The sequence below is a fragment of the Lissotriton helveticus genome, chromosome 1_1 (genome assembly GCF_964261635.1).
Source record: "Lissotriton helveticus chromosome 1_1, aLisHel1.1, whole genome shotgun sequence".
NCBI classification, from domain to species: domain Eukaryota; kingdom Metazoa; phylum Chordata; class Amphibia; order Caudata; family Salamandridae; genus Lissotriton; species Lissotriton helveticus.
Genome location: NC_136057.1, coordinates 1,675,617,170 through 1,675,643,449, shown reverse-complemented (window position 1 = coordinate 1,675,643,449; position 26,280 = coordinate 1,675,617,170). Strand labels below are relative to the sequence as shown.

Here is a 26,280-nt window from a genome sequence, read left to right as displayed (position 1 = left end):
TTGTTTTCAACATACCTAGACTTACATCACAACCTTAGACTGCACAGTGAGTTCTGAAGCCTCCAAGGTTATCATAACAATGTTTAGCTGTTATTCGGGCTGATCGGCTCACGCTTAGACACAACATACACACAGCTGCAGTTAACTGAAATTCTGGCGCCTTTAATATGGCACTGCATACAAGATTTCACACACTTGGAAGAATTCTGTTTTACAGAGAGACAGAGAGCTTTTGCAGATCCTGGTGTGATTCACTCTTGCTGATCTTGGAGGTATAGGGTCCCCTTCACAAGCCTAAGAGACTTTCTATATTTTATAAAACATAGTTCCTAGCTAGGGAGGGGGATACACTAGGCACTATAAGACCTGTTTTCACCATCATTGTAATATGAATCCTCCTTTTGTGTTTTATGGAATTGTAACAATGCTGATCATATTATTTCTAATCATATGTCTGCTTATGTTAGGAAAAATACTGCATCTTAGAGCACGTTGATAAAATAAATATTTTAACCTATCCCGTGTCTCTTTTTACTCCTGTTGTGGAATGGTATGAGAATAACAAACGAAAGAGTGTTCTTGATTCCCACCATTCCTGAGTATAACCTAAGTCGCATGTTCTGGGTTGTCTAATCATTGGTTTCTTTGCTATAGGACGAAGAGCTAATGTGACACTGATGCTAGTCGGTTAGGGGTTCTAGGTACTAAGGTGAGTTTTTTGGTCCACTACAATTCACTGAGGTCCTGGGTCTCAGTGCACAGTTCTGTGTATGAGCAGAATCCCTGCAACATGGCAAAACTATATGTCACTTCAATCCAACAGCATATAGGCACAGTACGTTGCAACCTTAATTACCTTTGCTCAGGACAAGGCCACTCCAATGTAAACACCCACATGTGCCTTGTAAATTCCTTCCTTGTTTTTTCGAGGGCTTACACTATCTAAAGTTGACCTCTAAAAGAGCAGCGAGAAAAAGGAGACATTCTTTGATACTCTTGACAAGAACTTTTATAAGACAGAATTTCACAAATATACAGCTGACTTTAAATTTGCTAAAATATCCTATTTTACATATAGAATACCTTCAGCTGCCAACAAAGGAAATTAACTATTCTCAATCTTAAAATAACTAGCTGACACTGACCCTCTCTCCTGCTACTAACTATATTTTTGTGAGGGGTTAGCTAATTTTTTATAAGTAACATTTCTGAAATCAGAGTCTATTATCTCCTTGGCCCAACTACATCACTAGCTATACAATGTTGCACCCTATCTTATAATAGTGGTTTGAATTTGAGCTTTTAGCCTTGCCCACTCCCCATTCTCTGTTAACATAGTGAACATTATGTTCGCTTTTGGATCCTATTCCTATTAAACTTATTACACAACTGAGTCATTTCTGGATATTATTAACAGCTCTGTAAGCAAAGGTAATGTCCTGATCACCTTAAAAGTGGAATTGAGTTACTTCGTTTGAAGATAAACAACCTGGATCTTTTAGTATCAATTATCATCCAATAAGGCTTTTGCCAGCCTTAGCAATGATTCTCAAAAGCGTTTATTGCTGCAAAACGTACCATCTACCTTGAATCCCACAAATTTTGAGATGACTCTCAGGGGGGTTTCTGACCTCACTATAGCACTGAGCTCTGTTGGCCGTGCTGGATGATCTTTAACTTCCTTCCTGTCAATAAAAAATTAGTACCACCATCTAATTGGATTGCGGGTGCAGCATTCAACGCGATTGACATCGCTTTACTTATTGACCATCTCCATAATACTGGCATCAGTGGGTTGGTGCTGAACTGGTTTATTTCCGTTCTTTCTGGCAAGAGTCACCGGGTGATGTTGGGACCTCACCTCTGATCACCTACTTGTAGAGTTCCTCAAGCCTCGTTCCTCTCTCTAATTATTCCACATATATCTGAGATCTCTGTCAGCCATTGTTCATTCTTACAGTCTGAAACTATACTATACTCCCACGAAGACCATACATGAAGTTAATCTTTAAATTGTTTTTCTGCATTGACGACCCGCTGTATCCAGAACTGTCTTGTCCATATACATCAATGGATGTACCTATATTGGCTTGAATTAAACACTGATAAAACAGGATTCTTTATTTATTAACTTGATTTTTAGGCAATCTAATTTTTTGCCGCCTCTTTCGGTCTCTGTTTCAGCCCCACAACGCATGTTAAAAACCTTGGCGTGAAATATGTCATTGCACTTTATGTGGATGCTCAGGTTTCAAACATTGTTTCCTCCTGAGCTCTCTATCTCCACCAATTTCGTTCACTTCTTTCCTGTTTGTAGCTGGACAACAGACAAATACTGTTCTCCGCTAATTTCGGAGAACGGATTATTGTAATAGTATTTACCTTAACATAAAATCTTACCTTTCACCATTTGCTAGCCATTCAAAGCTAGGCAGCAAGAGTTGTCATAGCTCTGCTTCTCCTATTCTGCATGCTTCATCGGTCACTTTACAATAAGACTTCTGATTTTATCAGTAAATGTCTTGCAAGGCAACCTCCTTCCAGAAAAATGCGATCCACAAATCTTTTGCTCCTCCAACTCCCATGATATGGAAAAACCGGTACCGTTTTTTCTTTATTTGTGCTCCTCAGTTGTGGTATAATGTCTCGGTGAAACGCCAGTGGTGCTCTAACCACTTCTTTCAAAAATGCCCTAAAAATACTGTCCTTCTGTTAACCTTTTGGGAATTGTACAGTAGCTAACCTTCAGTTTCTGAAACTACCATTACTGTTAAGCATCAGAAGACCCTTTTAGTGAAAGAGCGTTATAAATTATAGTAGCATATAACATAATATAACCCATTGAAGTACAGACCAAAGCTTCGCTGGAGTGACTGGCTGGTGCTAGGTTTTGTGACCAGGTTTCCCTGTCCAGGTGCCAGCTAACTCTGTAGGTGTTTACTATGCACTACCTCTTATGCACCACACACTCCCTCACTCACTCAGACTTAAAGATCAGTGGCTCTCATACACTCAGGATAGTGTGTGGATGTGCCCCCACCACCCTATGGCAGAACCCCACCTCCTAGCATAAAAGAGTAAAAAGACTTGCCAACTGAAATGCCCATTTGTAAATCTTTTCTTCCCTTTTTAAATGAAAGAATATAAAAAGGAAGCTAATACTTATTTAAAAGATTTTTTTATTTCTTTTGGAACAGAGGACACAAATCAATGAGGCTGTCAGAAAGATTGGAAACCATGAAAAAGTTACGAAATTCAATATGGCACGAGATATGTACCGGAAGAAAGAAAGGAAAGAAAATTTGCTCAGAGGGTGCACTCAAGGCAACGGCTCACTGAGAATTGGATTGTAGGGTACATCAGGTGATAACTCCAAAAACACAATGGTTGAAGAACTTTTATTAAGCAAAAATAAAACCACAATGTGTAAACACTATCCAGTAGCAGAACAGGAACTTGCGCAGAGAAAGAGCTGTGTAAACTGAGTATGGCATTGTCAAACGTTTCCCCCTTGGGGACACAAACTTGGCTCCCTTTGAGGGATCTAGCCCGGCAAAGTGGTTCAAAACCTCATCTTGGTCCTATAAAAATGAGAAAAAGAAGTCAAATTGAAGTTGCTTTCTCATCTTCAGGGTTGTCTGCTGGTGTTTGGGAGTGCTTCTTTCATTCCCTCAACCATCCTGGAATACATTGAAAATGTAACACCCTTCTGTCATTTTCATTATAAAAACAGATAAAAGGGTAAGAAAGAGATTCATTCTATCAGAACACTTTTTCCAGAGCACTAAGCAATCTGTGATGCAGTTGGTACAGTCCATTCTGAGTTAACTCTTGTACTTTTCAAAAGGAGCAGTTGACCATTGAATATGACGAACAGAACTTAAATGAATAACGTTGGCTATTTCGACTGCACCCACCTCAAAATAGGTAGTCAGCTAATTATTATTATCCAGTGAACTTGAGAGAATTGGAGGCTGAGTCAGCCACCAAAAGCACTTTTGCCACGCTCATCTGTCCTGCTGTCTATAGAGCCTGTCCTTTGCATTGATGCTTCTGCTTAGCATTGTGGGAAGGTGCTCTGTACAAAGCTGCAAAGAAAGACATGAAAAAACATGCTGTACAAATATCACTCTTATGAAGGTTCTGGAGGAGATTAGGGAAAATGTGTCCAGTGCATAAAGGTCAAGTTGTTCTCTTAAGACCAGTAAAATTCACATTCATATACTAATTTAAACAAACCGCACTTGCAGGTAAACAGGCATATACGCATGAGGAAGGTTTGGTTACTTCTTGAAAATCTCAGTGAAATCACCGCTGTGGGGAGGTGATAGTGGGTAGAAGGGAGCCAGAGCTATGCCAGATTTTTAGGACGTTCTACATGTATCACAAATTGTTCCTTCTTTTTGCGCAATCAAGCGCATGCAACTTGATTTGTGAACTGAACAATCTACTACTTTCAATTAATTAACCATTTGATATCAGCACTCTGGGAACTGCTCCTTATCTCCCCTTGTAACATGGGGCAATTTTATCTGCACAGTCTACATTTTTTTCTTTAACACGAGGAGGTATCCGGTATACACAAGCATAAAATCAGTAAATAGTTTGTACGTGAATTTATCATCAGTTTTGTCCACATTTTAAAGATACGGCAAAATACATCTCAGACCGCTATTTACATTAGACATAGTTCTATAAAGCTCGTATGTATCAACACTATGGGCCCCATTAGGATGGCGGGCGGACATAAGGGTGTCGGTCCCGTGGGGGCCATTAGGATGTGCCCGCCACACTGGTGGGCGCATCCCGCATTTTTAACATTGCGCACTTCAATGCACAACGTGACAGGCACTGTGCAGTGCCTGCCACGTTGTACAGTGAAGTGCAGGGGGTACCATAGGTATCCCCCATGTGCACCCCCACCCCCCGGAATCCCTGGGGCCCGCAATGGGCCCCTACAAGGCATTCCTGCATGCCTTTCCGTAGCGGCAACGCCACCACGGAAAAGCATGTTCCCGCCCACATCCTAATATGGATAGCGGTGTCTAACAGACACCGCCACCATATGAAACCCTTTTCCGCCCGGTCAACTCGTTGAGCGGGCAGAAAAGCGGCGGACGGTCTTTCCGTCCGCCGCGGTCCCCCCCACCATAGTTATATGGCGGGGGTAAATGGGTAGGGGGCGGGGAAGGATGTTAGGCGGATCGCCAACGCCCGCATGGCAGTGTCGATCCGCCCATCATCCTAATGGGGCCCTATGTCTCGAGAATTTTCCTATTACCCACTTTCTATTTACCCTGCCCTGCTGAGGTTGAGAGAGCTGTGCTACCATCAATATATATCCTTATTGATTGTTTGCGCAATAATCCACAGTACCCAATAAAATGTGACGTATATTATGTTATCTTTTTAACACATGCATTAAACAGTAGTACTAATGCCACACAGGTGATGGACGCAAAATATTGGGTCATTTCGAAAATGGTGGCGGCCCACTTGCCTGCCAGGTCAGTGAAGGCTATGTCCTCTGTTCTTTAGAAATACCAGCGGTGGTGCAAAAAATGAGGGATTCCCCCTACCGAATATGATGAGGGGGTACTGAGTCTCCAATATCTCACTGATATTGAAAGGCATTGAGCTGAAAGGGGGAGAGGCCTGAATGGGAGGGTCTCCCTTCGCACCGCAGGAGCTGAAGGGGCTTGAGTTATGCTTCCATGGCATGGATTTCTAAAGCCTTTAGTGCAGTCGCCAGAGATGCGAGTGCACTAACAGCAAAGCACCTTGATAACAGGGTGTGCGTTGGTTGTTTTGCCCTCCCACAAAAGTTTTTTTCTGTTTTCCAATAAACTCCCAAACCAGAATCTTGTATAACGCTGACATGCTGGAAGTTTTCTCCTTACACCTGCCTGGTCATTTCTGTTATTTCCTCCCTTGAACCATCAGGCTTTTCCTGTAAAAACCCAAAGAAAGGCCCACTCTCAATAATGCAAACCTCCTGGTGGAAATTGACCAAGGGCTATGTGGGGAGGGACCCATGGTCAAAGGATTCCAGTGGCAGCAGAGTATCTACTGATGGAAACCTAGGGGCATATTTACAAGGAGCTAGAGTTGCTGCAGCGTAATCTTTTTAATCAGCGGTGGCGCAATCAGTATTCCGCACAACTCCATATTTACAAACTGATGCATTGGGCCCAATGCATCACTTTGTAGAGTCCGGTATCACATTATACCTGCGCCAGGTATAACACATGAAGGGTAGGTTTCCATGTTAAAAGCCACGTACAACTGATGCAGTGAAATTTACAACTTTCTACTTTGTCACTGTATGACTTGACTGTGTCAAAATCCCTACGCATGCTCAAACGAGGCATAAGGGTTGACGCAGAGCTTTTAACATGGAACTCGCCTCTGTGTTCTGACACATTGTTGGAGTTACGTCAGTCTTACGACCAACTCCCGTAGTGCGCCACTTAAGCACCCTGCGGCAAAGAGCACTGTAACGTAAATGCAGCGCATCCACGATGTCATTAGGGCTTTTGTGGTGGGCCCAAGAAATCTGCCACATCGATGCTGATGCGTCAGTTATTGTACATATGCCCACTAGTGCTCTGGCCAACACTGAATGGCTTTATTGGCAGATGCTTCACATCCACCAGCCTCTAAATAAAGTTCTATGATTTGAATTTATGACGGTGTAAACAGGACATTTGAATGCGTTAACTCCTTGCGTGCTCAGGACAGCCCCCGGCCGTCCTACGTCACGCTGGGCGTGTCTCAGGACGGCCAGTGGCCATCCGAACGCCGATTCCCCAGCGCTGCGCGAAATACGCGTCTGTACGGGGGAATTAATTAGTGGGCGGAGTTCGGCCGGCACCCGGCCATCCTGCGCACATGCCCAATGTTACGTAGGACGGCCGGGGGCCGTACTGAGCACGCATGGGGTTATGGCCCCTAAATACATCCACGCACCGTGGCAAAGTTATCGCCGCAGTGACGGGGTTAAAAGATATGAAAAAATATATAACTTTTTGTTACTATAATTATGTAATTGCCTATGGAAACGGTAAGTGCCCAAGTGTCCTCGTATAAATGGTGAAACATTAGGAAGTGAAAAGCACACAAATCAAGTCACCTGCAGTTGCTACCTAAGAAAGAACAATTTGCACCTGACTGTGAGGTGCGACCATGCACACACACACACACACACATTGTTTTCAGACTGCACGTGCCCCCGTGGAGTTACTCGAGGCGCATCGTGATTTTTTTTCAAATATTTGGACTTTTTGAAGCGGGATGATCCCCCTCCCTCCCCCCTCCCCCCTCACACTCTATAACTCCATACATGCTGAGTAGATGTTTTGTCTCCTCAAAACTGCCTAAAGACTGTACATTACACAAGGTAGTGGAGAGTTATGCAATTTTCACAAAGACTTGGGACACGGCGTACTTTCTCCAGTCTCTTCTTCACAGCCACTTGGACACCGAGTCCACGAGAGCTCAGCTGCCACATGTCACACAATTCAAAGTTTATCCTGACTGAGGTACGCAGGTGCCAAACGGAAGCTACACGTTGGAAATAAATAAAGTATTGGGGATTCCCTTTTGTTTTACCCATGCCGACATAGCTATGCTTTTAAGCAGGCGCATGCACGGACAGTCCGCGGGAGTGCACCCTCGGTGCAAATTGCACCCAATCTCCGCCGTCTGATTCATTCCGTTACTGTAAAGATTCCACCTTCAATCTGCGTGGGCTCCGTCGCTGAGGAACTCCAAGCCTTTCAGAGTGTAAAATGGTTTCTTCCCTGAGACCACCAAGGCACCAGCTCCTTCGCGCAATTGCGCCAGTAAACAGTGGCGCTGCTGCTGCGCGACAAATTGCGTTTTTGATATGAACAAGGAAGATCAAAAACAAATGGGTTTTTTAACATTTTTTGAAAAAGAAGACCGTTCATTCTTTCAACTTGTTGCCTATAAAAATGTCCATTCTCACTTATTTTTTTTCCATAAAAGGTTCATATAAATAAAAAGTGCAAAAACGTATTTTTCCTTCAATGAACGCGTCAGTTTCTTTTTTTGGCAACCGTGTCTCTAGTTCCCTGTCATGCACTGGAACCTGTTCTTAAAGTAAAAAAGTCCGTGCCTGAGGGTGACAGTGTTATCCTTCGGGTAACGGAACTTGCTGTATTCTTTGCCTTTCTCATCAGTTTTCCATGGCAGCTTGATCTTGGATGCATGATCTACGATGACGTCATCACAGGAGCCCACGTGCAAGAGGCCCAAGCCATCGATGAAAAACTCTTCAAACAGAAATGGAAAATAATACAAGAGAAACAAGGTCAGAAACATTTCCATCAAAGGGGAGATTTTTTTTTTACTTCAGATTTTATTGGTTTTAACATTATACAAAAGTAAACAACATGCACAACGCACGCAGATCAAAGGGGAGATGTTAGGCAAAGGAGCTGGATGGTGGGGGTTTGGAGGGTGCTGCAGCACCCCCTAAAATAACCATGCTGGAGTACCGCAGATTGAGCCTTAAAGATTACTATACATGTTTTTATCTTGTCAGATGTGCTGTTGGAGTTCAGAGAAAGAGGTCCAATGTCAGGCTAGTCTTCTTACACGACTACTTTGTCTTTTTACATAGAGATTGGTGTTTACCTTTCTTTCTCTGACTGCAAAGTGAGAAGGATTGGTAAAGTGAACTGGTGTGAAAAGCAAAAGACTGTAGGATGTACTTACTTCTAACAGAAAACTAAATTTAAATACCTATAAAAGAACTGTAGAAATATTTCGGAATAAATTAGCAGGGAAGCACAAATGAAGTGTTTTTTTTTAAATTCTGAAGTGTGATGGAAATACAGAATTAAACAGGATCAAAAGAAATCAAGACAATTCACTTAGTGAAGCACAAATGGCAAATATTCTCTGACACTCGATTTCCACACTTGTTTGTGCACTATGCAGTTTTATCAGTAACAATATGTTTGTGCAAATGTAGTGATTATTTCAGTGGAAAAATGTGCGGTCTGGAAATGACAGTGCACTACCACAACATGATTTAGTGATATATTTGTGACAGAGTGCTCCAAAATTCACCCACACCTTTCTTTTGCTGAATGGGCGTGGCTCATTTGCAACACTTGTTACTTATTGTGAGATGCTTGGATTTTTCAGAATTCCTATGCCTTCAATGATGTAACATTGATGGCAGCACCCCACTCTGAAAACTACTCAAGCAACCCTGATTTTAGAGGCATTCTCTGGCTGCTCAGCAAGCATTAGTGCCCTCTCCTTATGGTGTCAACAGTGTTTAAGGTCTTCAGCACAGCCATGGATGTCAATTAGGGGTTGCCAGAGGTCACAACAGGGACCCCTAAGCCACCTGTTGCGACCCCTGCCACCTTGCATGCAACCCCTGTTTGTCAGCCTTAACAATCGCTCTGGTGGCATAAAATCAGCCACAGTGTGAGTAGCGCTTGATTGCACTGCTATGCTGAAGCTCTGCCTTCAGAAATGTCATGATGGCCTGCAAGCTGAGCCTGGGTTAGGGGAAAGAACTCATCTCATTTGTTGCTATGGTGACCCTGGATCGGGCCAACCGGTGCAGTCCTTGATTTGATACATTGTATGCAGCTGCTGTGGGCCTGGATCAGAACGCTGAGTTAATGAGCACAAAGTGTGCGCAGCATGGATGGGCATGAATGCACAGTGACTTACTACACATGCTGCAGCTAGGAGCATGTGTAGTTAAAGAGCAAGTACACACTTGCTGCACCCTACCCTAGCTAAGCACATGGTGCCTGGTGTGATATGTGTAGCACTGTGTTTGTGACCGCCGACGGGTTCCAGGGTCATCAATCTGGTAGCACAAAAGAACTACCAATGATAACCACCCTGGCAAAAATTATTGTCCGGCCCCCGTGCAGCAGCAAAAGCCATGCTAACGCAGCCTTGGAGTCGAGTCGGACTCGTGTCTGCTGCGTGGGTGCAGTGTGTCAGGACTTAATTGTCACTTTCTGACTGAGTTGGAAGGTCAGATTTCAGGCAGGCCACAGGTCAGGTGGTGTGAGAATGAATCTGAGTCTTCACATCGACTGGATTATAATCTCGACCCTCCCACTCCACTTGTGGTGGTGCCGGTCATTGTGACTCCTGTGAGCTGCGGGCCCTGGGCAAATCTATAACAGAAGCAAAAAGTAAAGTAAGATAAGATTCGCTGTTTTTAGAGTTAACAAGATTTTCAAATGCCCTGCTGCAAAACTTCAAAAATGATTGTTAAAGAGCACACATTTCAGGCTCAACCCTTCTAGCGGTCTAGCTATTGTTTAGGTAATGTGAACAACAATAATTGGCACTGTTTTATGTAGAACACTGCATCCGTGTAGCCACAGCATACACACGCTGTTCAGTGCTAGTGGACTGGCCAACAAGACATATCATTGTCTGTTTTGAACACCACCAAGGCCGGTCGGGCAACAGGCGGCGGGTCGAAGGGTGGGGGCAGGTTTTATTAGTAAGGGCTGGATTGGTAGCAGAGCAGTAGTTTTAAAAGCACTGCAAAGTTCCTCTGTATTCAGCAGTTTTCAGGCAACAATAAAAGAGTCAAGTTAACTCTGGTGATTTATTAATGTACCTACGGAAGAGAGATGGGAGTTTTGTCTAGTGGCAGTTTCACTTATCTAAGGTAGTGCAGAGGGTTATTATGCCTGCTGCAAAGAACAAGTACCATGCATATCAAAGAACAATCTTTTATGTGGATAGCTCAGTGGGTTATTGCTCGTCACAGAGATTCTGTTGTTACCTTGCAGTTCATAAATTACATTTGTAATCTAGCACAGTAGGCCATGAACTGCCATGTAAGAGCTGCATGCAAGCTGTCTGGTACTGCTTAAAAGGTTACAGTTTCCCGTCTTTCTATCCTGATATTGCTAATAAAGGTCTGTTTGGATAGAAATACATTTGTATTATTATTATTATTAAAGTCAACCCTAACCACTGTGTTATGTTCAAAATCCTGAGTTTTTGTTATGTTCTAAATCTTGAGTTTGTGCTTCTCAAGACCAAGCACTCTTAAAAAAGTGCCCACCAGTACGGATGACAAGTGAATACTACACCATGGCGTCTCCTTTCCCTTATGTGGCCTTTTTTATACACTGATTGACACACGTATGATTCATTGTCTCTCTATGTGTGTGCGATGGATTTTGAAAATGTTGAAGGTTTTGCTTTAGAAACAGTGATTAATGGAGTCATTTTTAAATGCGGACTGTAACATCTGCAATTGTAAAGCAATCATTCATGCCTTTGGGCATTCTGGCAGTTAGATAAGATGTTTGTTGCCGGTAAATTAAGCTAATGCAAAACAAGCATCTTATTGATCAACACAAGTACTGTACCAGTGATGTGCATGTTTTCTGTAGAAGAAATTAATGATAGTAAACCTGGAACAGTTAACTGGCTCCACAGGTTTAGAAGTATGTATACCATGTCATGGAAAGGAAGGTTGCTGGGAGAACTTGACCGACATTAAATAGCACTGTTATCTAAGTTCAAAGACTGTGATTTAATTACATGGTACTCTAAATTTCCTGGCTGCATCTATTTTTACCTGCCTGCCAAATAACGGTAACCTATACACATGTGCCTTTCAACATTTTATTGCTTTTATTGTATTGCCTGTATTTTCATTGTTGTGTCTGTGACTGCTGTTGTCTGTCTTCCCCCGTTGCCTGTACGTGGTCCGTGCCCATTTTTCTTACCTCTGTTCCCCTCGCTGTCCCCGTGCTCTCTCTGCCCGGTCTTTCCTTCTGTACCCCTCGCTGCCCCGTGTCTCTGCCCGGTTTTTCCTTCTGTTCCCCTCACTGCCCCCGTGCCTCTCTGCCCGTTCTGCCTTCTGTTCTTAGCTGCCCCTATATTTCTGTATTTTACCTCTGTGCCATTTGTTTTTTATGCCCGTCTGCCCTCTGTGCCACTCATTTTCCCTCGTTTTTGTGCACCTTTTGCCTTCTGTTCCACTCGTTTTTACCTCGTTTTTGTGCCTGTCTGCACTCTGTTCCATTCGTTTTTTGTGCCTTTCTGCCCTCTGTTCAACTCGTTTTTCCCTCATTTTTTGTGCCTTTCTGCCCTCTGTTCCACTCGTTTTTTGTGCCTTCCTGCCCTCTGTTCCACTCGTTTTTCCCTCTTTTTTTTGTGCCTTTCTGCCCTTTGTTCTACTCGTTTTTCCCTCATTTTTTGTGCCTTTCTGCCATCTGTGCCACTTGTTTTTCCCTAGTTTTTTGTGCCTTTTTGCCCTCTCTATTCCACTAGTTTCCCCTCGTTTTGTGTGCCCTTCTGCCCTCTGTTCCACTCGTTTTTTGTGCCTTTCTTCCCTCTGTTCCCTCATTTTTGTGCCTTTCTGCCCTCTGTTCCACTCGTTTATTGTGCTTTTCTGCCTTCTGTTCCACTCGTTTTCTGAGCCTTTCTGCCCTGTTCCCCTTGTTTTTCTCTTGTTTTTTGTGCCCTTCTGCCCTCTGTTCCACTCGTTTTTTGTGCCTTTCTGCCCTCTATTCCACTCGTTTTTTGTGCCCTTCTGCCCTCTGTTTCACTCGTTTTTTGTGCCTTTCTGACCTCTGTTCCACTCATTTTACCCTCGTTTTTGTGCCCTTCTGCCCTCTGTTCCACTTGTTTTTTGTGCCCTTCTGTCGTCTGCTCCACTCATTTTTTGTGCCTTTCTGCCCTCTGTTCCACTTTGTTTTCCCCTAGTTTCTGTGCCCTTCTGCCCTTTGTTCCACTCATTTTTTGTGCCCTTGTGTGCATTTTTTGTGCCCTTCTGTGCCTTCGTTTTTTCCTTGTTTGTGTGCCCCTTTTGCCTTCTGTTCCACTTGTTTCCCCAGCCGCTGTGCCCCTTGCAGCCCCGCCCACCTGACTGCCCACTGCCCATTCGCTGCCCCCGCCTCCCGATTGTATTGTTGTGGTCTCGCCGCCCCTGCGCCAACATTCACAGCTCTTGTGTGCTGTGAGGACGCATGGACGTTTCATTTTTCACTATGACGACAGGCACTCGAGTCCTGCGGACCCCCTGGGAATGTCTCACGGACCCCTGGGGGTCCGCGGACCACAGTTTGGGAAACGCTGGGTTAGATTATTAAACTATTTGCAAAGGTACAAAATGTAGCAGGAGAGAAAGGCATAGCACGTAATAATGTGTTAGTAGTTTTTCTATTTAAGGTGAAAAATAGTATACCTGTGATGTGCCAGGTGTATATGAACTAAAATAGCCCCTGTTTCTCAAAGTGTAAAGTTATGTAATATAAAATGTACACTGTGCAGAACAAAATGTAGGTAACCTTAGTTTATCAAGTTTGTCCAGTGTGGTATTGTATGTATGCTGTTAGACCTTCTTCAGGACAAAGCAGTTGACAAGCTACACTGACAGAACTGGGTCTTATAACACAATCAGGTTATATAGATTTAAAATCTCACCAATTTGGAATGTGGAGTCAGAAGTAACATCATATTCATTTACTACAATTAACAACCCTTGAAGTAGTGGATTTATAGAGGGACAGCAGGGTGTGCTGCATTGGACTCGACAAGAATGTGACAAATGTACGAGTTACTTACCTTCGGTAACAATGTATCTGGTAGAGACGATTCTAGTCGCAGATTCCTTAACGTAGAATTATCCCCAGGCGTGAGACTGGATCCGGAAAACTTTTTTGCCACAGCATCCCTGCGCGCCGGGGGGACGGCATCACGCAACTCTGCCCAGGCATCTTCTGAGTACGTGACGTCAGCGAGGTCACATAAGTCCCACCCAGGCGCGCCTACGTCAGTTTTCTTCTGAGAACTTTTCCGCGCCACAACGCGGAGCCACCAGACAAACTGTGGGAGCATGGGAACAGTGTGCGAAAGAGCAGAACAAGTGCAAAGAGGAATGGTGACGAACAACACCATAAGGAGCAGTGCCAACACTGCAGTGCCCAAAGGCAGGGAAAGAGGAAAGAACAGAGCACAGCCCTGAGCTGCCGCCCTGCCAGCATGTAGAAAGTACCCCCCCTTCCCCAAGGCAAGGAACATATGTAAAATGTCATGACATGTAGCAGGAGTATAACCCCAACCAAGAACACAAAGGGGTACCAGTTGTTCCAAGACAAACAGGGAACGACAAACCTCCAAGGCAACCCCAGCAAAAAGTATGACAACCCCCCAAAAAAACAAGGCAAGGCACGGGCAGTTGACTCCAACCCATAGGTCAGCAGAGGAGCCAGGACCCTTAGTAACAAAGAGGGAGGGAGGGGAGGAACGAGAGTAAAGGCAAGCCTCAACCCCAGAGCAACCAGAGCAGAGGGGCACAAGAGTACCAATAGACCCATGCTCCAAAGTGCCAAAGAGGAGGAGAGGAACAAGAAACAAGACAATCATCCTGTCAATAGAACGAACGAATGCCCTCGCAGAAGACAAGCCACCCACCGGGGAGGCGAGTGCAGAAGCCAAAGGTCCTCGCAGAATGGGGAGGAAGGGCGGGCCATGAAGGAATCACGGCTAGAATCGTATCTACCAGATACATCGTTACCGAAGGTAAGTAACTCGTACATCTGATAGAGACTACTAGCCGCAGATTCCTTAACGTAGACTAGATACCCTAGCCATACCCACCGGGAAGGAGGGTCTGCGAAGGACCCCATCAGCCTGGACATAACAGAGGGCCCCACTGGGGACTAGCCCAACAGACAGGGCGGGGAGCCCCACCCTCCAGGCAAGGGGAACCTCCACAAGCAGAACACCACCGACCCCAGAGGGGTGTGGGAGAAAAAAAAAAGAGAGAGGAAGCCCATTCACACTCAACAGAGGAACCAAGGGCAGGGCCGGGGGAAGCCGAAGCACCCCATGCCCCTACAAGCCACAGAACCTCATCCAACGCCAGGGCAAGGAAGAGGAAGAAGAACGACCTAGAGTGCCTAAGGAGACGAGGGAAAAGAAGGCGAAGAGGAGCCCGGACACCCCTCAGCGAGGGTCCGAGCGCACAACTCAAAGAAGCAGAACCAGAGCCACAATGCCAGGCCGCAGGCAGTAGGCCAGATCCGGCGAACCACACTACGACCCCGGAGAAGGACACCCCAGGGCGCCACCAAGGCGTTCCAATCCAGCAAGAGAGTTGCATCTGCAACATACATAAACACCACGGAGAGCAGAGGCCCGAAGGCAACCACAACCCCCTAGCACAGCGCAAGCTATATAATGGCTACCACTACCCCACATAGGGTACGTTAAGTCCCAAGACATGGGAACCCTCTTTGGAAGGAACATCCACTGCAGAAAAAGCTGCAGTGCAAAAAAAACCCCGCAGAAGGCTTGTCAAGCAGCCCAAGAGCAAACAGAAGGCATAATCTCAGGGACAATCTGTACAGATAACTCAAGCAAAAACACACACAGGCAACAAGGGCTGTCCAGCAGCCAACAAGTTACAGTCTCAGCAAGGAGGACTCGAGCACAACAAGGGCGATTCGCCCAAAGGAAGGTCCAAGAACCAGATCAACTCACCAGTCACTGAAGGGGAAAAGAAGGAGGAGGAGGACGAAGACCTGCCAAGAACCTCTGGATGGCTGAGTCTGCTGGGGCATGGAATAACAGAGTGCCATCGAAGGGAAGGTCAACCAGCCGTTCCCAAACATTCTACGGGAACACACCGTCCCTAAGCCAAGCATGGCGGCGAAGGGCCACCGAAGAAGCCATGGCATGACCCAGCACCTCAGATATGTCCAGAGAGGAGCGAAGAATAAACGCCACTTGCTCCCGGCCATCCAACACATGGTGCCGCAAGTCGATCTGAACAGACTCCTGTGAAGCGGCGGATCCCAAGGGCTCGGCCAAGTCCCACAAACAAGAGGTGGTCCTAAGTGTTAAGAGCCCGCAGAGCAGAGCTAGTCGATGCGAACATGTTGAGCCCCCAAAGTCCAGCCAGTGGGCCTCCCGGGACGGCGGAGACAACAGTGGCAGCAAGGAAGAAAGGCAGTCCGCAAAAGTGGGGTGGATGCAGAGCAATGGAGGGAAAGAAACGCCAGGTCACGCGGCGTAGGAAGGTGCCGGTGCAGGAGGTGTTGGGGCACCGGGTCCCCTGTGGTGGGACGCCCCCAAGTCCCCATCAGGGAAGAAAGGAGCAAACCTTCAAAAGGAAGCAGCAGCTCCCTCCCACCAGAGCCCTGGTGGAGAACCTCCAGCAGATGATCCGCAGGGAAATGGGCAGCTGGATCACCCATGCGCAAAATACCCACAGCCGTGGACACAGCGCGAGCCAAGGGCGCACCCGCCTCCGTAGGGCCCCGCAGTGGAGAAAACAACTCCTCCGTGGGCGACAACTGCAAGCTAAAGCAGCCGCCCCGAAACCAAGCGGGGCAAGCAAAGGCCAGACCTGAAAAGTAGAAAGAGGGACCGAGGAGTGGGGAACCTGTCGCTTCTCTGGCGAAAACCGCAGCCTGTGGACAGGCGGGGAGCCGCCTTTTGATGACGCCGGGGAAAAAGCCACCACGCAGTGGCCCGTCTTCGGTGAGGACGACACCAGCAGGCACCCGACCTCCGGAGAAGAGGGAGCATCCAATGACGAGTCCGCAAATCGACGCCTGTCCGACGCCGTAGAGTCCGCCGCCTGAGGCAGGACGTCATCACCGTCTGGCGCCGAAGGAGACGCCGGACAGGTCTCCCCAGCGGTGAGCCGGGGCCGAAGAGGTCAAACGGCGGTTCTTGATGGTGTTACCTCCCTCAGGGGAAGAAACTCATCCAGTTGACCTGATACGATCGAGTTAAAATCGCTGCCAATCAGGAGCTGCCCCTTGGGGAGGGCAAGTAACAGATCGCCCAGGTCCCTGAAGGCTGACTTGTGGGGGCCCAGCGGAACATATACGGACACTAGCATTAATATACAGCTTTCTCATCTCCCAGTGATTGCCGTGAACCTACCCTGCTTGTCCGTCTATGTGCGGTCAATTGCTATCGGGAAACTTTTCCTGATCATAATTCCTACTCCCCTTGATCCGGAGCTGAATTCTAAATGTGACACAAGCCTGTATCTTTGGGAATTAGTTTTATTTACATTGAGGTTGCCCCGTTTTATGAGTCTGTATCCTTGCCGGCTGGTGAGAGAATGCTATAAATGAGCACGATTCTACGACAGAGATCATCTCCTCAAATCAGCCAAGGAGCCTACAACTAATCAGTTGGTATGTGTTACTAAACATTCTACCCTTAATACCAAAGGTAAACACATTAATAATTCAATTTGGCATATTTTGAATTGTGATCCTGACCAAAAGAGAAAACTTGAGAAACCTTTATATGCATATCGTAGAAACAAACACCTTAAAGACATTATTGTCCATTCATGTTTTGATTCCTAATTGCTGAGTCAACCTTTTATTCAGAAATCTATTAATGGCAGTGCACCCATCAAAGGACCTGTCAAATGTACCACCTGTAAATCTTGTGAGACAGTGATAGAAGGAGAAACTATGACCCACAATAGGTTTAAGATTCAAGCTACCCAAATGTGGAACTGCAACACACAAAATGTTATTTATTTTATCCTCTGTCCCTGCCAATTAGGCTACGTGGAGAAACATCTAGAGCGATCCAAACTAGAATTACAGAACATCGTTCTGCTATTAGAACAGCTCATTTAACTGCACCCCATGTAAAACATTTCTTAGAGTTGCACCACAGACCAGAAGAAATTTGATGGCAAATTTTTAGAAAACATTAACCTTCAAGATGAAAACGGTGGTCTGAAAGTACGTAAGAAACTAGAAGTCTACTGGATTTTCTCACTTAACACATTCACAAATGGGTTAAATAATGAATTGCCATGGGAAAATGCGATCACCTGAGAAATTTAATGTAAAACAGGATTAGCATAGAATTCTGTTGATAAGCGTGGGAGAGAAATTTAACATATATTATGAAGAATCTGGAATTCCGACTAGTATGCAAGTGATTTTTGCCTTAATAATCAGTACAGTTATAAATATATTATTTTAAATGTTATAGTGGCAATTGTTAATTATTTGCCTTAATTTTATATGTTATATCAATAATCATGTTGCCATGTAGAATCCACGTCAATTTCTGTTATGAAGTAAGAGCTACGGCAATTGCCAATGGCAAGGTTAACAGTCTAGTCGTTTTTTACCTGTTCCGGTATTAAATAATGCAACAACTTACGAGATTGGTCACCCGTCAACCTTTGTGTCATTAAGTCAAGCCGTCATCATTCTGTGACCGCTTTTCGTTCAGACGCCTCAAATATTTAAGACTATAGAGTATCTAGGTCAGACTGCTAATACAATCGCGACTGCCTAGACGCCGTAGCTCGTCGGCACAGAATCTTTTTCGCAAGGAGATATCATTGAGGAGGTAAGAGTATATTAAGCTACCATACGTAATATCAGAGTAGCCCTCTCTTTTTAAATACACATGGCTCTAATTATATGTATAGGGTAAGACCCTTTTTTTAGTTTGATGTGTTTCTTTCGTATATCTTTCTGAATATAATAATTTATCAGGCTGCTACATTTAAGATTGGAGTAGCCCCCTTGCTTTCTATAAAAAAATACACAAGTTTTTATTGAAATTTGTAGGCAGAGACCGTTTTTAGTTTGACATCTCCTGTTATTTGCTTCAAATACAGGAATTTATCCCCACTAACCGGTTGTCCGCCATCAATGCGGATTACCACACTTAATTTTAGCGTGACACGTAATGTACCAATATCAGGTAAACTCATTTTAGACATAGACCAGTTTACCATTTGGCTGAAACTATGCGGAATTATATAATAAACTGTAGTTTTTTACCCCATAGACTATCCACAAGTTCACGTTTATAAATAGAACAAGGGATAATATATATTAAGAGGTGGTGATTACGGCGCTACACCTCATAACTGTCCGCGAATATTAAAAGGTAATATCCTTAAAGAAGCATATGATTGATACTGAGGCAACTGTAGTGAGTTGTCGCCAGAAGGTTTACTAATGTAATTTTATCATTTTTATCCACAGATTACTAAATACAGGGAAACTCAAATTCAGCGAGACCCTTGCCAGTAGTCCATATGTATAAAGTAAGCTATTATATAGGAAGTTTTATCACATTGGTGGCGAACAAATAGAAGTGGGACTTTTGGCTCTTATCAAGTTCTATATTTCATCTTATACTTCATGTATCCATCCTCTTTCTCTTTTAATTTTCTTTTAGTTTATTTGGTTCATATGAAGGCAGTCAACATTGTAAACAAAGAGTTTTATGTAGCATGTTCTTCTCAGTGTAACGTCGAGTAGGGAATTAATTTAATTTAATGTGAATTGTCTCTTAGTATATTTTTTTATTATTGTCAGGTTATTTGTGGCATTTCCTGACGAAGGCGTACTTTACGCCGAAACGCACGTCGACGATTCATTATTCTGCCACTTTTTGGGTTTTTAATTGTGATTTCATTTAATTGTGATTCCATGTATGAAACAAGTTGTGATGCTTTTTAAATGTCAATAAATGTGTGCTTTTAGTTTACAATTGTAACAATGTCAACAGAGCATTGAATAACTGTTATTAAAATACATTTTGCATTTTTTATACTTTGGTCGTAACACTGAGTTCATTATTATAATATACATAAATCATAATGATATAATTAGGTTGCCTGGGAATTTATTTTTCATTGTGTATTACCCTGTCCTTGGAATTGTACTTACAATTTGTCAGGGGGTCCTTGTTACTCACATGACACAAGCCTGTATCCCCACCTGGTCAGTGCCCCGCATGCATTCCTTATCAAATGTGTCTCCTGCAGAAGGACCACATCTGGTGAGTGCCGCTTGAGGTATTGAAGTACTATCCTCCCCTTGAGCTTGTCTGCCAGTCCATTCACGTTTCAGGACAATAGCCTAATACCCCGTTTAACAGACGGCTCAATTTCTGCTGCAATGAGTTGCCTGTCGTGATGCGGGAGGTCCCGCGAGAGTTACCTGTCTCTCCCCCGTTGCAAACAATACTCCTTTTCCAGATAGTGCTTGATTATTGTTGTAAAGTGTTAACAAATGGAGCAAAGCCTTCTTCTGTTGTGAATTTGTGTTATCTAAACTTTGTGTGAAACTTAACAAGAACCCCGGTCTCCACTCCCTGCGTCCCTGCAATCTGGACTTAGAACTGCCCTTGTCCCCAACTATGGAGAGTGCCTGTCGCCCCATTAGAGAACTATACTAATGTGGTGGGGGGTGCAATCTCTATACCTTTACCCACCACTTTTACCCTTCTAAAGGTGATTATTTCCATGCAATTACAATAGTTTTGAGATTAACAGTCACGTAGCCGGTATTGCAGAAACTTGTCATTAGGCTACCTTGCCATGCGTGTTGGTCCAGTCCCACTGGTTCCGACCAATCATCTCATAGATCCCCAAGGCCGGGCTACAGTTCTAAATATCTAGACCTGTTCCATCTGTTGACTGGCCTGAGTGAGCCCCGGGGCTCAATTGTCATCTGGGGGACACCGCTCTCTTCTGTTGGAACCCACTTCCTCTGGCTGGCGTCCACCCGTCTAGCCATTCTTGTGCCGCTTCTGGAGTGTCAAAGAACCATGCCTTTGGAAAAACAGTGGACCCCTACTAATAATGCGTTCGCTACACGTAGGGAATAGTAATCATTTGAGAGAAGGGAACTGCAGCAAACAAATTATGTCTTATACGCCATTTCCTATAAGGTGGACTTCTGTATCAACACAATGTACACAACAACATGAAAAAGCAGACAATAGCTAACTAATTTTTATAAAAATATATTCTGTTTATTTGTTTTTTCTTAATTTGCCTTCATTTAAATATATTTGATATCATTTTAAACTCAATGTGATCAACAACAAATAAAGACAAACCATACAGAAAAAAACATGAATCAATAGCAAATGACAAGTTGGTTAAAGGACTATTGAAGTTGGCAATGCGGTGAGTTGGAACACTACGTGCGTTTCGGCTACTGCCTTCATCAGGAGACCGTCATTTGCGACAAAACAAAAAAAGGGAAAACATTTATGTGTTTAAAAGGGAAGTATTTGTATTCCTATGTATATTGAATGTACACGTGACAGGTGTGGGGATAGTATATGCCCACATATGCCTTCACAGAGACTTATTTGTTTTACAAAAGGCAGACACTCATTTTCAATTGTTTCATAAATTTTATTTAGTTCTGGCCCCAAGAGTTTGTCGGTTTATAAAAAAATCGAAGAATTCAGTATTTCAGAATAGTTGACTTCTTTTTCGTGGAAATTAATACGATTTCATTTGATGTCAGTATAGTGTTTCGCGGCAATTGGCAAGACATCTAGTCACTGGGTAGAATGATGAAGCGTCCAGACTGTTACTTCGTCAATTTAATTTTTAGATTAAAAAGGATGGCTTCCTGAAATACACAAGAAATGAATATCAACGTCCAGCGTGGTGTTATCCCAACAACTAAGACGTGTTTGAACGCGGTGTCAATCCGGCTACGACGCAAACCGGTAATCGCTAACCGGTAATCGAGTGATAGGTTTAAATACCTTGTATATAGTAATTGCCAGTGTTAAATGAAGCTTCATCTAGGGGTTGTTTAACCACTTGGCTGCTAAGGCACCTGATGATCTTCCATTGACTTTCCATTGAAATCAATGGAATGTCCATGACGAGTTACCCTTGTCATTAGCGCTGAAGTGGTTAAGGATCGCCGTTGTATATCAAGGCCATCGTGTAAATCACAGGAATCTAAGGATAGAGTACGTAGTTCAATGTAGCCGGAATTCTATATTCGAGGCGCTGCCATCCGCGTTCAGGGAAAGAACCAAGCCTTTCCTTCGGCCTCTATCCGCAGTCGTGCCGGGAACAATATAGAGTATTTAAAACCTTTGTCTCTGAGCCTGCTTTTGATTCCCTGGGAGTAGCGTCTTTGCTTCTGCAAACTTACAATGAACTCAGGGAAGAAAGTCACCAAGCTATTTTGAGTGTGGATAGGTGGGGCAGTGCGGGCCATTTGCAGGACAATGTCGCGACCTCTGAAATTGAAGAGTCGCGCCAGTATAGGCCTTGGGGAAGCCCCAGGTTTTAGTCTGCCTCTTGGAATTCGGTGCGCCCTTTCACATGAAAAGAGATTGGATAGGTTCTTAGGCTGGAGATGTTTGGTGATTAGTTCTTCAACAAAGAGGTAGGCCGTGGGCCCCTCTGCTTGCTCCGGCACCCTAAGGATCCTGACATTATTGCAGCGAGACCTTCCCTCATAGTCGTCCAATTTGCTTTCCATCGCTTTACTCACTGCCCGGAGGTGCTTGATCTGTTGCTGCATGGTTTTGGATTCCTGGCAGAGATCGGTTGTGACGCCTTCATTGTTTTTACTTTATCGCCCAACTTCTGAAGGTCTGCCCTGATGAATGTTACTTCAGTCGTTATTGATGCATTCTGCTTTTGAATGAGGCTCCCACTTCTGTGATGGGGTCTATGATATCTTTTAACGTAGGGTCTTCTGTCTCTCGTCGCTGCCCCAGCGGCACCTCAGTCTTGGATGTTGCGTCTGTGTCCGCGGTCTTTGACATGGCGTATTTGTTGTGCTTCGTTTGGTGGGTGTTTCGTGCTCCTTTGGTCCCGGGCATTGCACTTTTCGCAGACAATAGGATGGGGGGAAGAGAAAGTCTTTCTGCTCCGAAATGCCCCCTTCCCCCGGTATACTGCCCGTTGCCTGCCTATGAAGCGTGGCTCCTGCCAACTCCAAGCAGCCTTAGGGGTTTCTCGTAGGGAGGGGTTTACGTAGGTGCGCTGGTTCTGGTGGGTTCTCTGCCTTTTTAGGTCTCGCCTGTCGATGCGCATGCGCATCGAGCAAGGCGAGAGTATTGGGACTTATCCGCTCTTTATCCACACTGCAAGGAATCGTGGCGATTCCTTGCAGTGCCCGTGACTTTTAAGCTCAATGCGCATGCGCATTGAGCTTAAAAGCGCGTGCACGTCCGTCTTTGTTTACCCGCTCCGCCCCCTCCCCTTCCCGCCGTCTCGCATTTCCCCTGTCGCACTTCTCCTCCCCCCTCCCCTCTCTTCCCTCCGTCTTGTTTATTGTACCCGCTCCGCCCCCTCCCCTTCCCGCCGTCTCGCATTTCCCCTGTCGCACTTCTCCTCCCCCCTCCCCTCTCTTCCCTCCGTCTTGTTTATTGTACCCGCTCCGCCCCCTCCCCTTCCCGCCGTGTCGCATTTCTCCTCCCCCCTCCCCTCTCTTCCCTCCGTCTTGTATTTTAGAGCTGCTGCTTGCACTTTTAAGACCTTTAAAATGCTTCCAGGTCACAGCTAAATTGCATCATGCCTCAGCTTGCATTGTAACTTTCCAGTTGCGCTATCTGTCCCCGTTTTCTTTGCTCCTTCCCGTTATCCGTGTTCACTTTGCTACGTCCCTCTCCCCTTGGTAGTTTGTGTTGCCTTTCCAGACCCCCACCGCCCGTTGTCCCCGTTCAATTTCTTCCCGCACCCTCCTGTTTGTGTTTTTACCCCAGTACCCCTCTACCCCTCGCATTTTCCATGTTGTCTTCACTCCCGCCCATCTGGTTACCTCACAGCGCTCGAAGTTACCTCGTAGCGCGATTTTTGTGTAATACGAGTGCGTCTGATAAAAGTAGCCCCTCTGCAATATCACGTTTATGTTGTTTTTTGGACGGAACAAAATATTGTGTAGGTATGCGTGTGTATTTGAAGATACGTATATGACCATTTGTAACTGCGCTTTTATCTTTCTGCTTTTGAACGCACTGATGCTTACAGTTACATCGCTGTTTTTCCGTCTGTTACTGGCATTTCTTGTTGTTTATTTTACCTGCCGTGTCTCCGATCCTTTCGCTTGAGGAGAAAATAACGCTAATATACAATTGCGGCACAGTACACGTGAGCCTCGCCGAGCTCAAGCGCCCCAATGCTGACAATCAATGCATCACTTCACTCGAAATGGCAGAGCAAACACCCGCCCCCCAGCACGCACCACCAAAAGGAATGCTGTGACCCCCAACGGAGCACCACAATGGCAATTACCTCGTACAAACAGCAGCCGCCAACACACAACTCTGAACGTAAACCCGAACAACACGCATGTGCCATCACCAGGCTATCAAATCCACCCGTCATAAGTCAACCAGCAAAGGCCAGAGCACACTGACAAAAGAGAAGGCGGCTGCTCCAGACTGGGACGAGTCTGCACAAAATGCTCCAATGTCCGACATCCCATACAGAACCGCACCACCGTCAGCTCAGCCGAGCTGGTCGAAAAGGGCGAGCTGGTCCACAGAGCCCCACGACAGCGATGCAGCCGCCTGGCTCCATGGAATTAAATGGCCAGCAGGACTGCAGTGCACTAGCACACGACAAATGCTCTTAGACTGTCGTGTCTCCGATCCTTTCGCTTGAGGAGAAAATAACGCTAATATACAATTGCGTAGAATGGTTTGGTTTTTCATTTTTACTCACAGGTTTACTTTACTGGTGGCACTGCCTTTATAAGAGGCCTGCTAAATACTGCTGCTGCTCCAAGAACAGTGCCCGCCTCCACGTCGTGCTGAACTCTGGCGGAAATGACTCTTGCGGTGCGTGTGCCGGGGCGTGGTCACGTGGAATTTAATTTGGAAAAAAAAGGTTACGCAGGCTGTTGTAGACTGCCCCTACCCCCCACAGGACCAAATGCAGTTATTTACTTTGTATGACGCCACATGTAGTGAGTTTGGAAGCGTCCTGCTTAATGTGAGTTCAAGTTGGCAGACTAGTATAGTGTAGACCCGGCCCAAACTGAGTTTTAAAATGACGTTCGGAAGCCCCCCCACCGTTCACTTCTGAAAGATATTGAGTCATTTGACACACAAAAATACTGACTGGAGCACAGAAGTGTGTTTTCACAACAAAGAACAGACGTTAATTGTTACAGCACTGTAGTTTTGCAGCAAAATTGAGTTTGCGATGCACTCGCTATTTTGGAGAGTTGCACTACAAAAGCAGAAAAGCTATGTTAGTGCAGAAACTGTAGCTGTAAAATTAGCTTGTTGTTCACCCCACTCACCCACACTGTACTAGAAACAATTCCTCATTAAAACATGAACTCCAACAAGCAATGTGGCGGCAGAAGGCAAGGCAAGGTGTGGACTACAAGATTACTGGCATGGCAGGCACAAATGATGCGTAGGTCTTTGAGTCTTTGCACATACATACCTAGAAGATCACCTCACACTCACTCACCCTCTACCCTCACTCACCCTCTACCCTCACTCACCCTCAATAGCTCACTCACCCTCACCCTCTCTCACCCTCTACCCTCACTCACCCTCAATCCCTCACTCACCCTCACCCACCCTCACCCTCACCCTCCCTCACCCTCACTCTCACCCTCACTCACCCTCTACCCTCACTCACCCTCACCCACCCTCACTCACCCTCACCCTCACTCACCCTCACCCTCACTCACCCTCACCCTCACTCACCCTCTACCCCCACTCACCCTCAATACCTCACCCTCACCCACCCTCACCCTCACTCACCCTCACCCTCACTCACCCTCACTCACCCTCAATCCCTCTCACCCTCACCCACCCTCACCCTCACTCACCCTCACCCTCTCTCACCCTCTACCCTCACTCACCCTCAATCCCTCACTCACCCTCACCCACCCTCACCCTCACTCACCCTCACCCTCACTCACCCTCACCCTCACTCACCCTCTACCCTCACTCACCCTCACCCACCCTCACTCACCCTCACCCTCACTCACCCTCACCCTCACTCACCCTCACCCTCACTCACCCTCTACCCCCACTCACCCTCAATACCTCACCCTCACTCACCCTCACCCACCCTCACCCTCACTCACCCTCACCCTCACTCACCCTCACTCACCCTCAATCCCTCACTCACCCTCACCCACCCTCACCCTCACTCACCCTCACCCTCACCCTCACTCACCCTCACCCTCACTCACCCTCACTCACCCTCTACCCTCACTCACCCTCAATACCTCACCCTCACTCACCCTCACCCACCCTCACCCTCACTCACCCTCACCCTCACTCACCCTCACTCACCCTCACCCTCACTCACCCTCACTCACCCTCACCCTCACTCACCCTCAACCCCTCACCCTCACACAGTGCAATAGGTCTCGGAGCATTTGAGTTAGAGCTTTTAGAAATGTTTATGGCTTTTTTTTTTTAATTCTTTAGCATTGGCTACAGGAAACAAAAATGCTAAAGATTTACAAAAAAACCCATAAA

The 26,280-nt window shown here is 45.6% G+C and overlaps 1 protein-coding gene across 10 annotated transcripts in view; it reads right to left on the bottom strand.

Annotated features, from left to right (window-relative positions):
• Positions 1-3,166: 3,166 nt before the first annotated feature.
• B4GALNT1 (beta-1,4-N-acetyl-galactosaminyltransferase 1) overlaps positions 3,167-26,280 on the bottom strand; it is a 702,884-nt gene continuing 679,770 nt past the window's right edge. For 9 of the 10 annotated variants that reach the window (XM_078688946.1, XM_078688950.1, XM_078688948.1 and 6 more), the window contains one exon: positions 3,167-8,297. In XM_078688946.1, the coding sequence (XP_078545072.1) occupies positions 8,089-8,297 (209 nt within the window). In that variant the 3' untranslated portion in view covers positions 3,167-8,088. Of the gene's footprint in view, positions 8,298-8,337; positions 10,182-26,280 lie in introns of those variants that run through there. The other variant, XM_078688955.1, reaches the window with a different exon arrangement.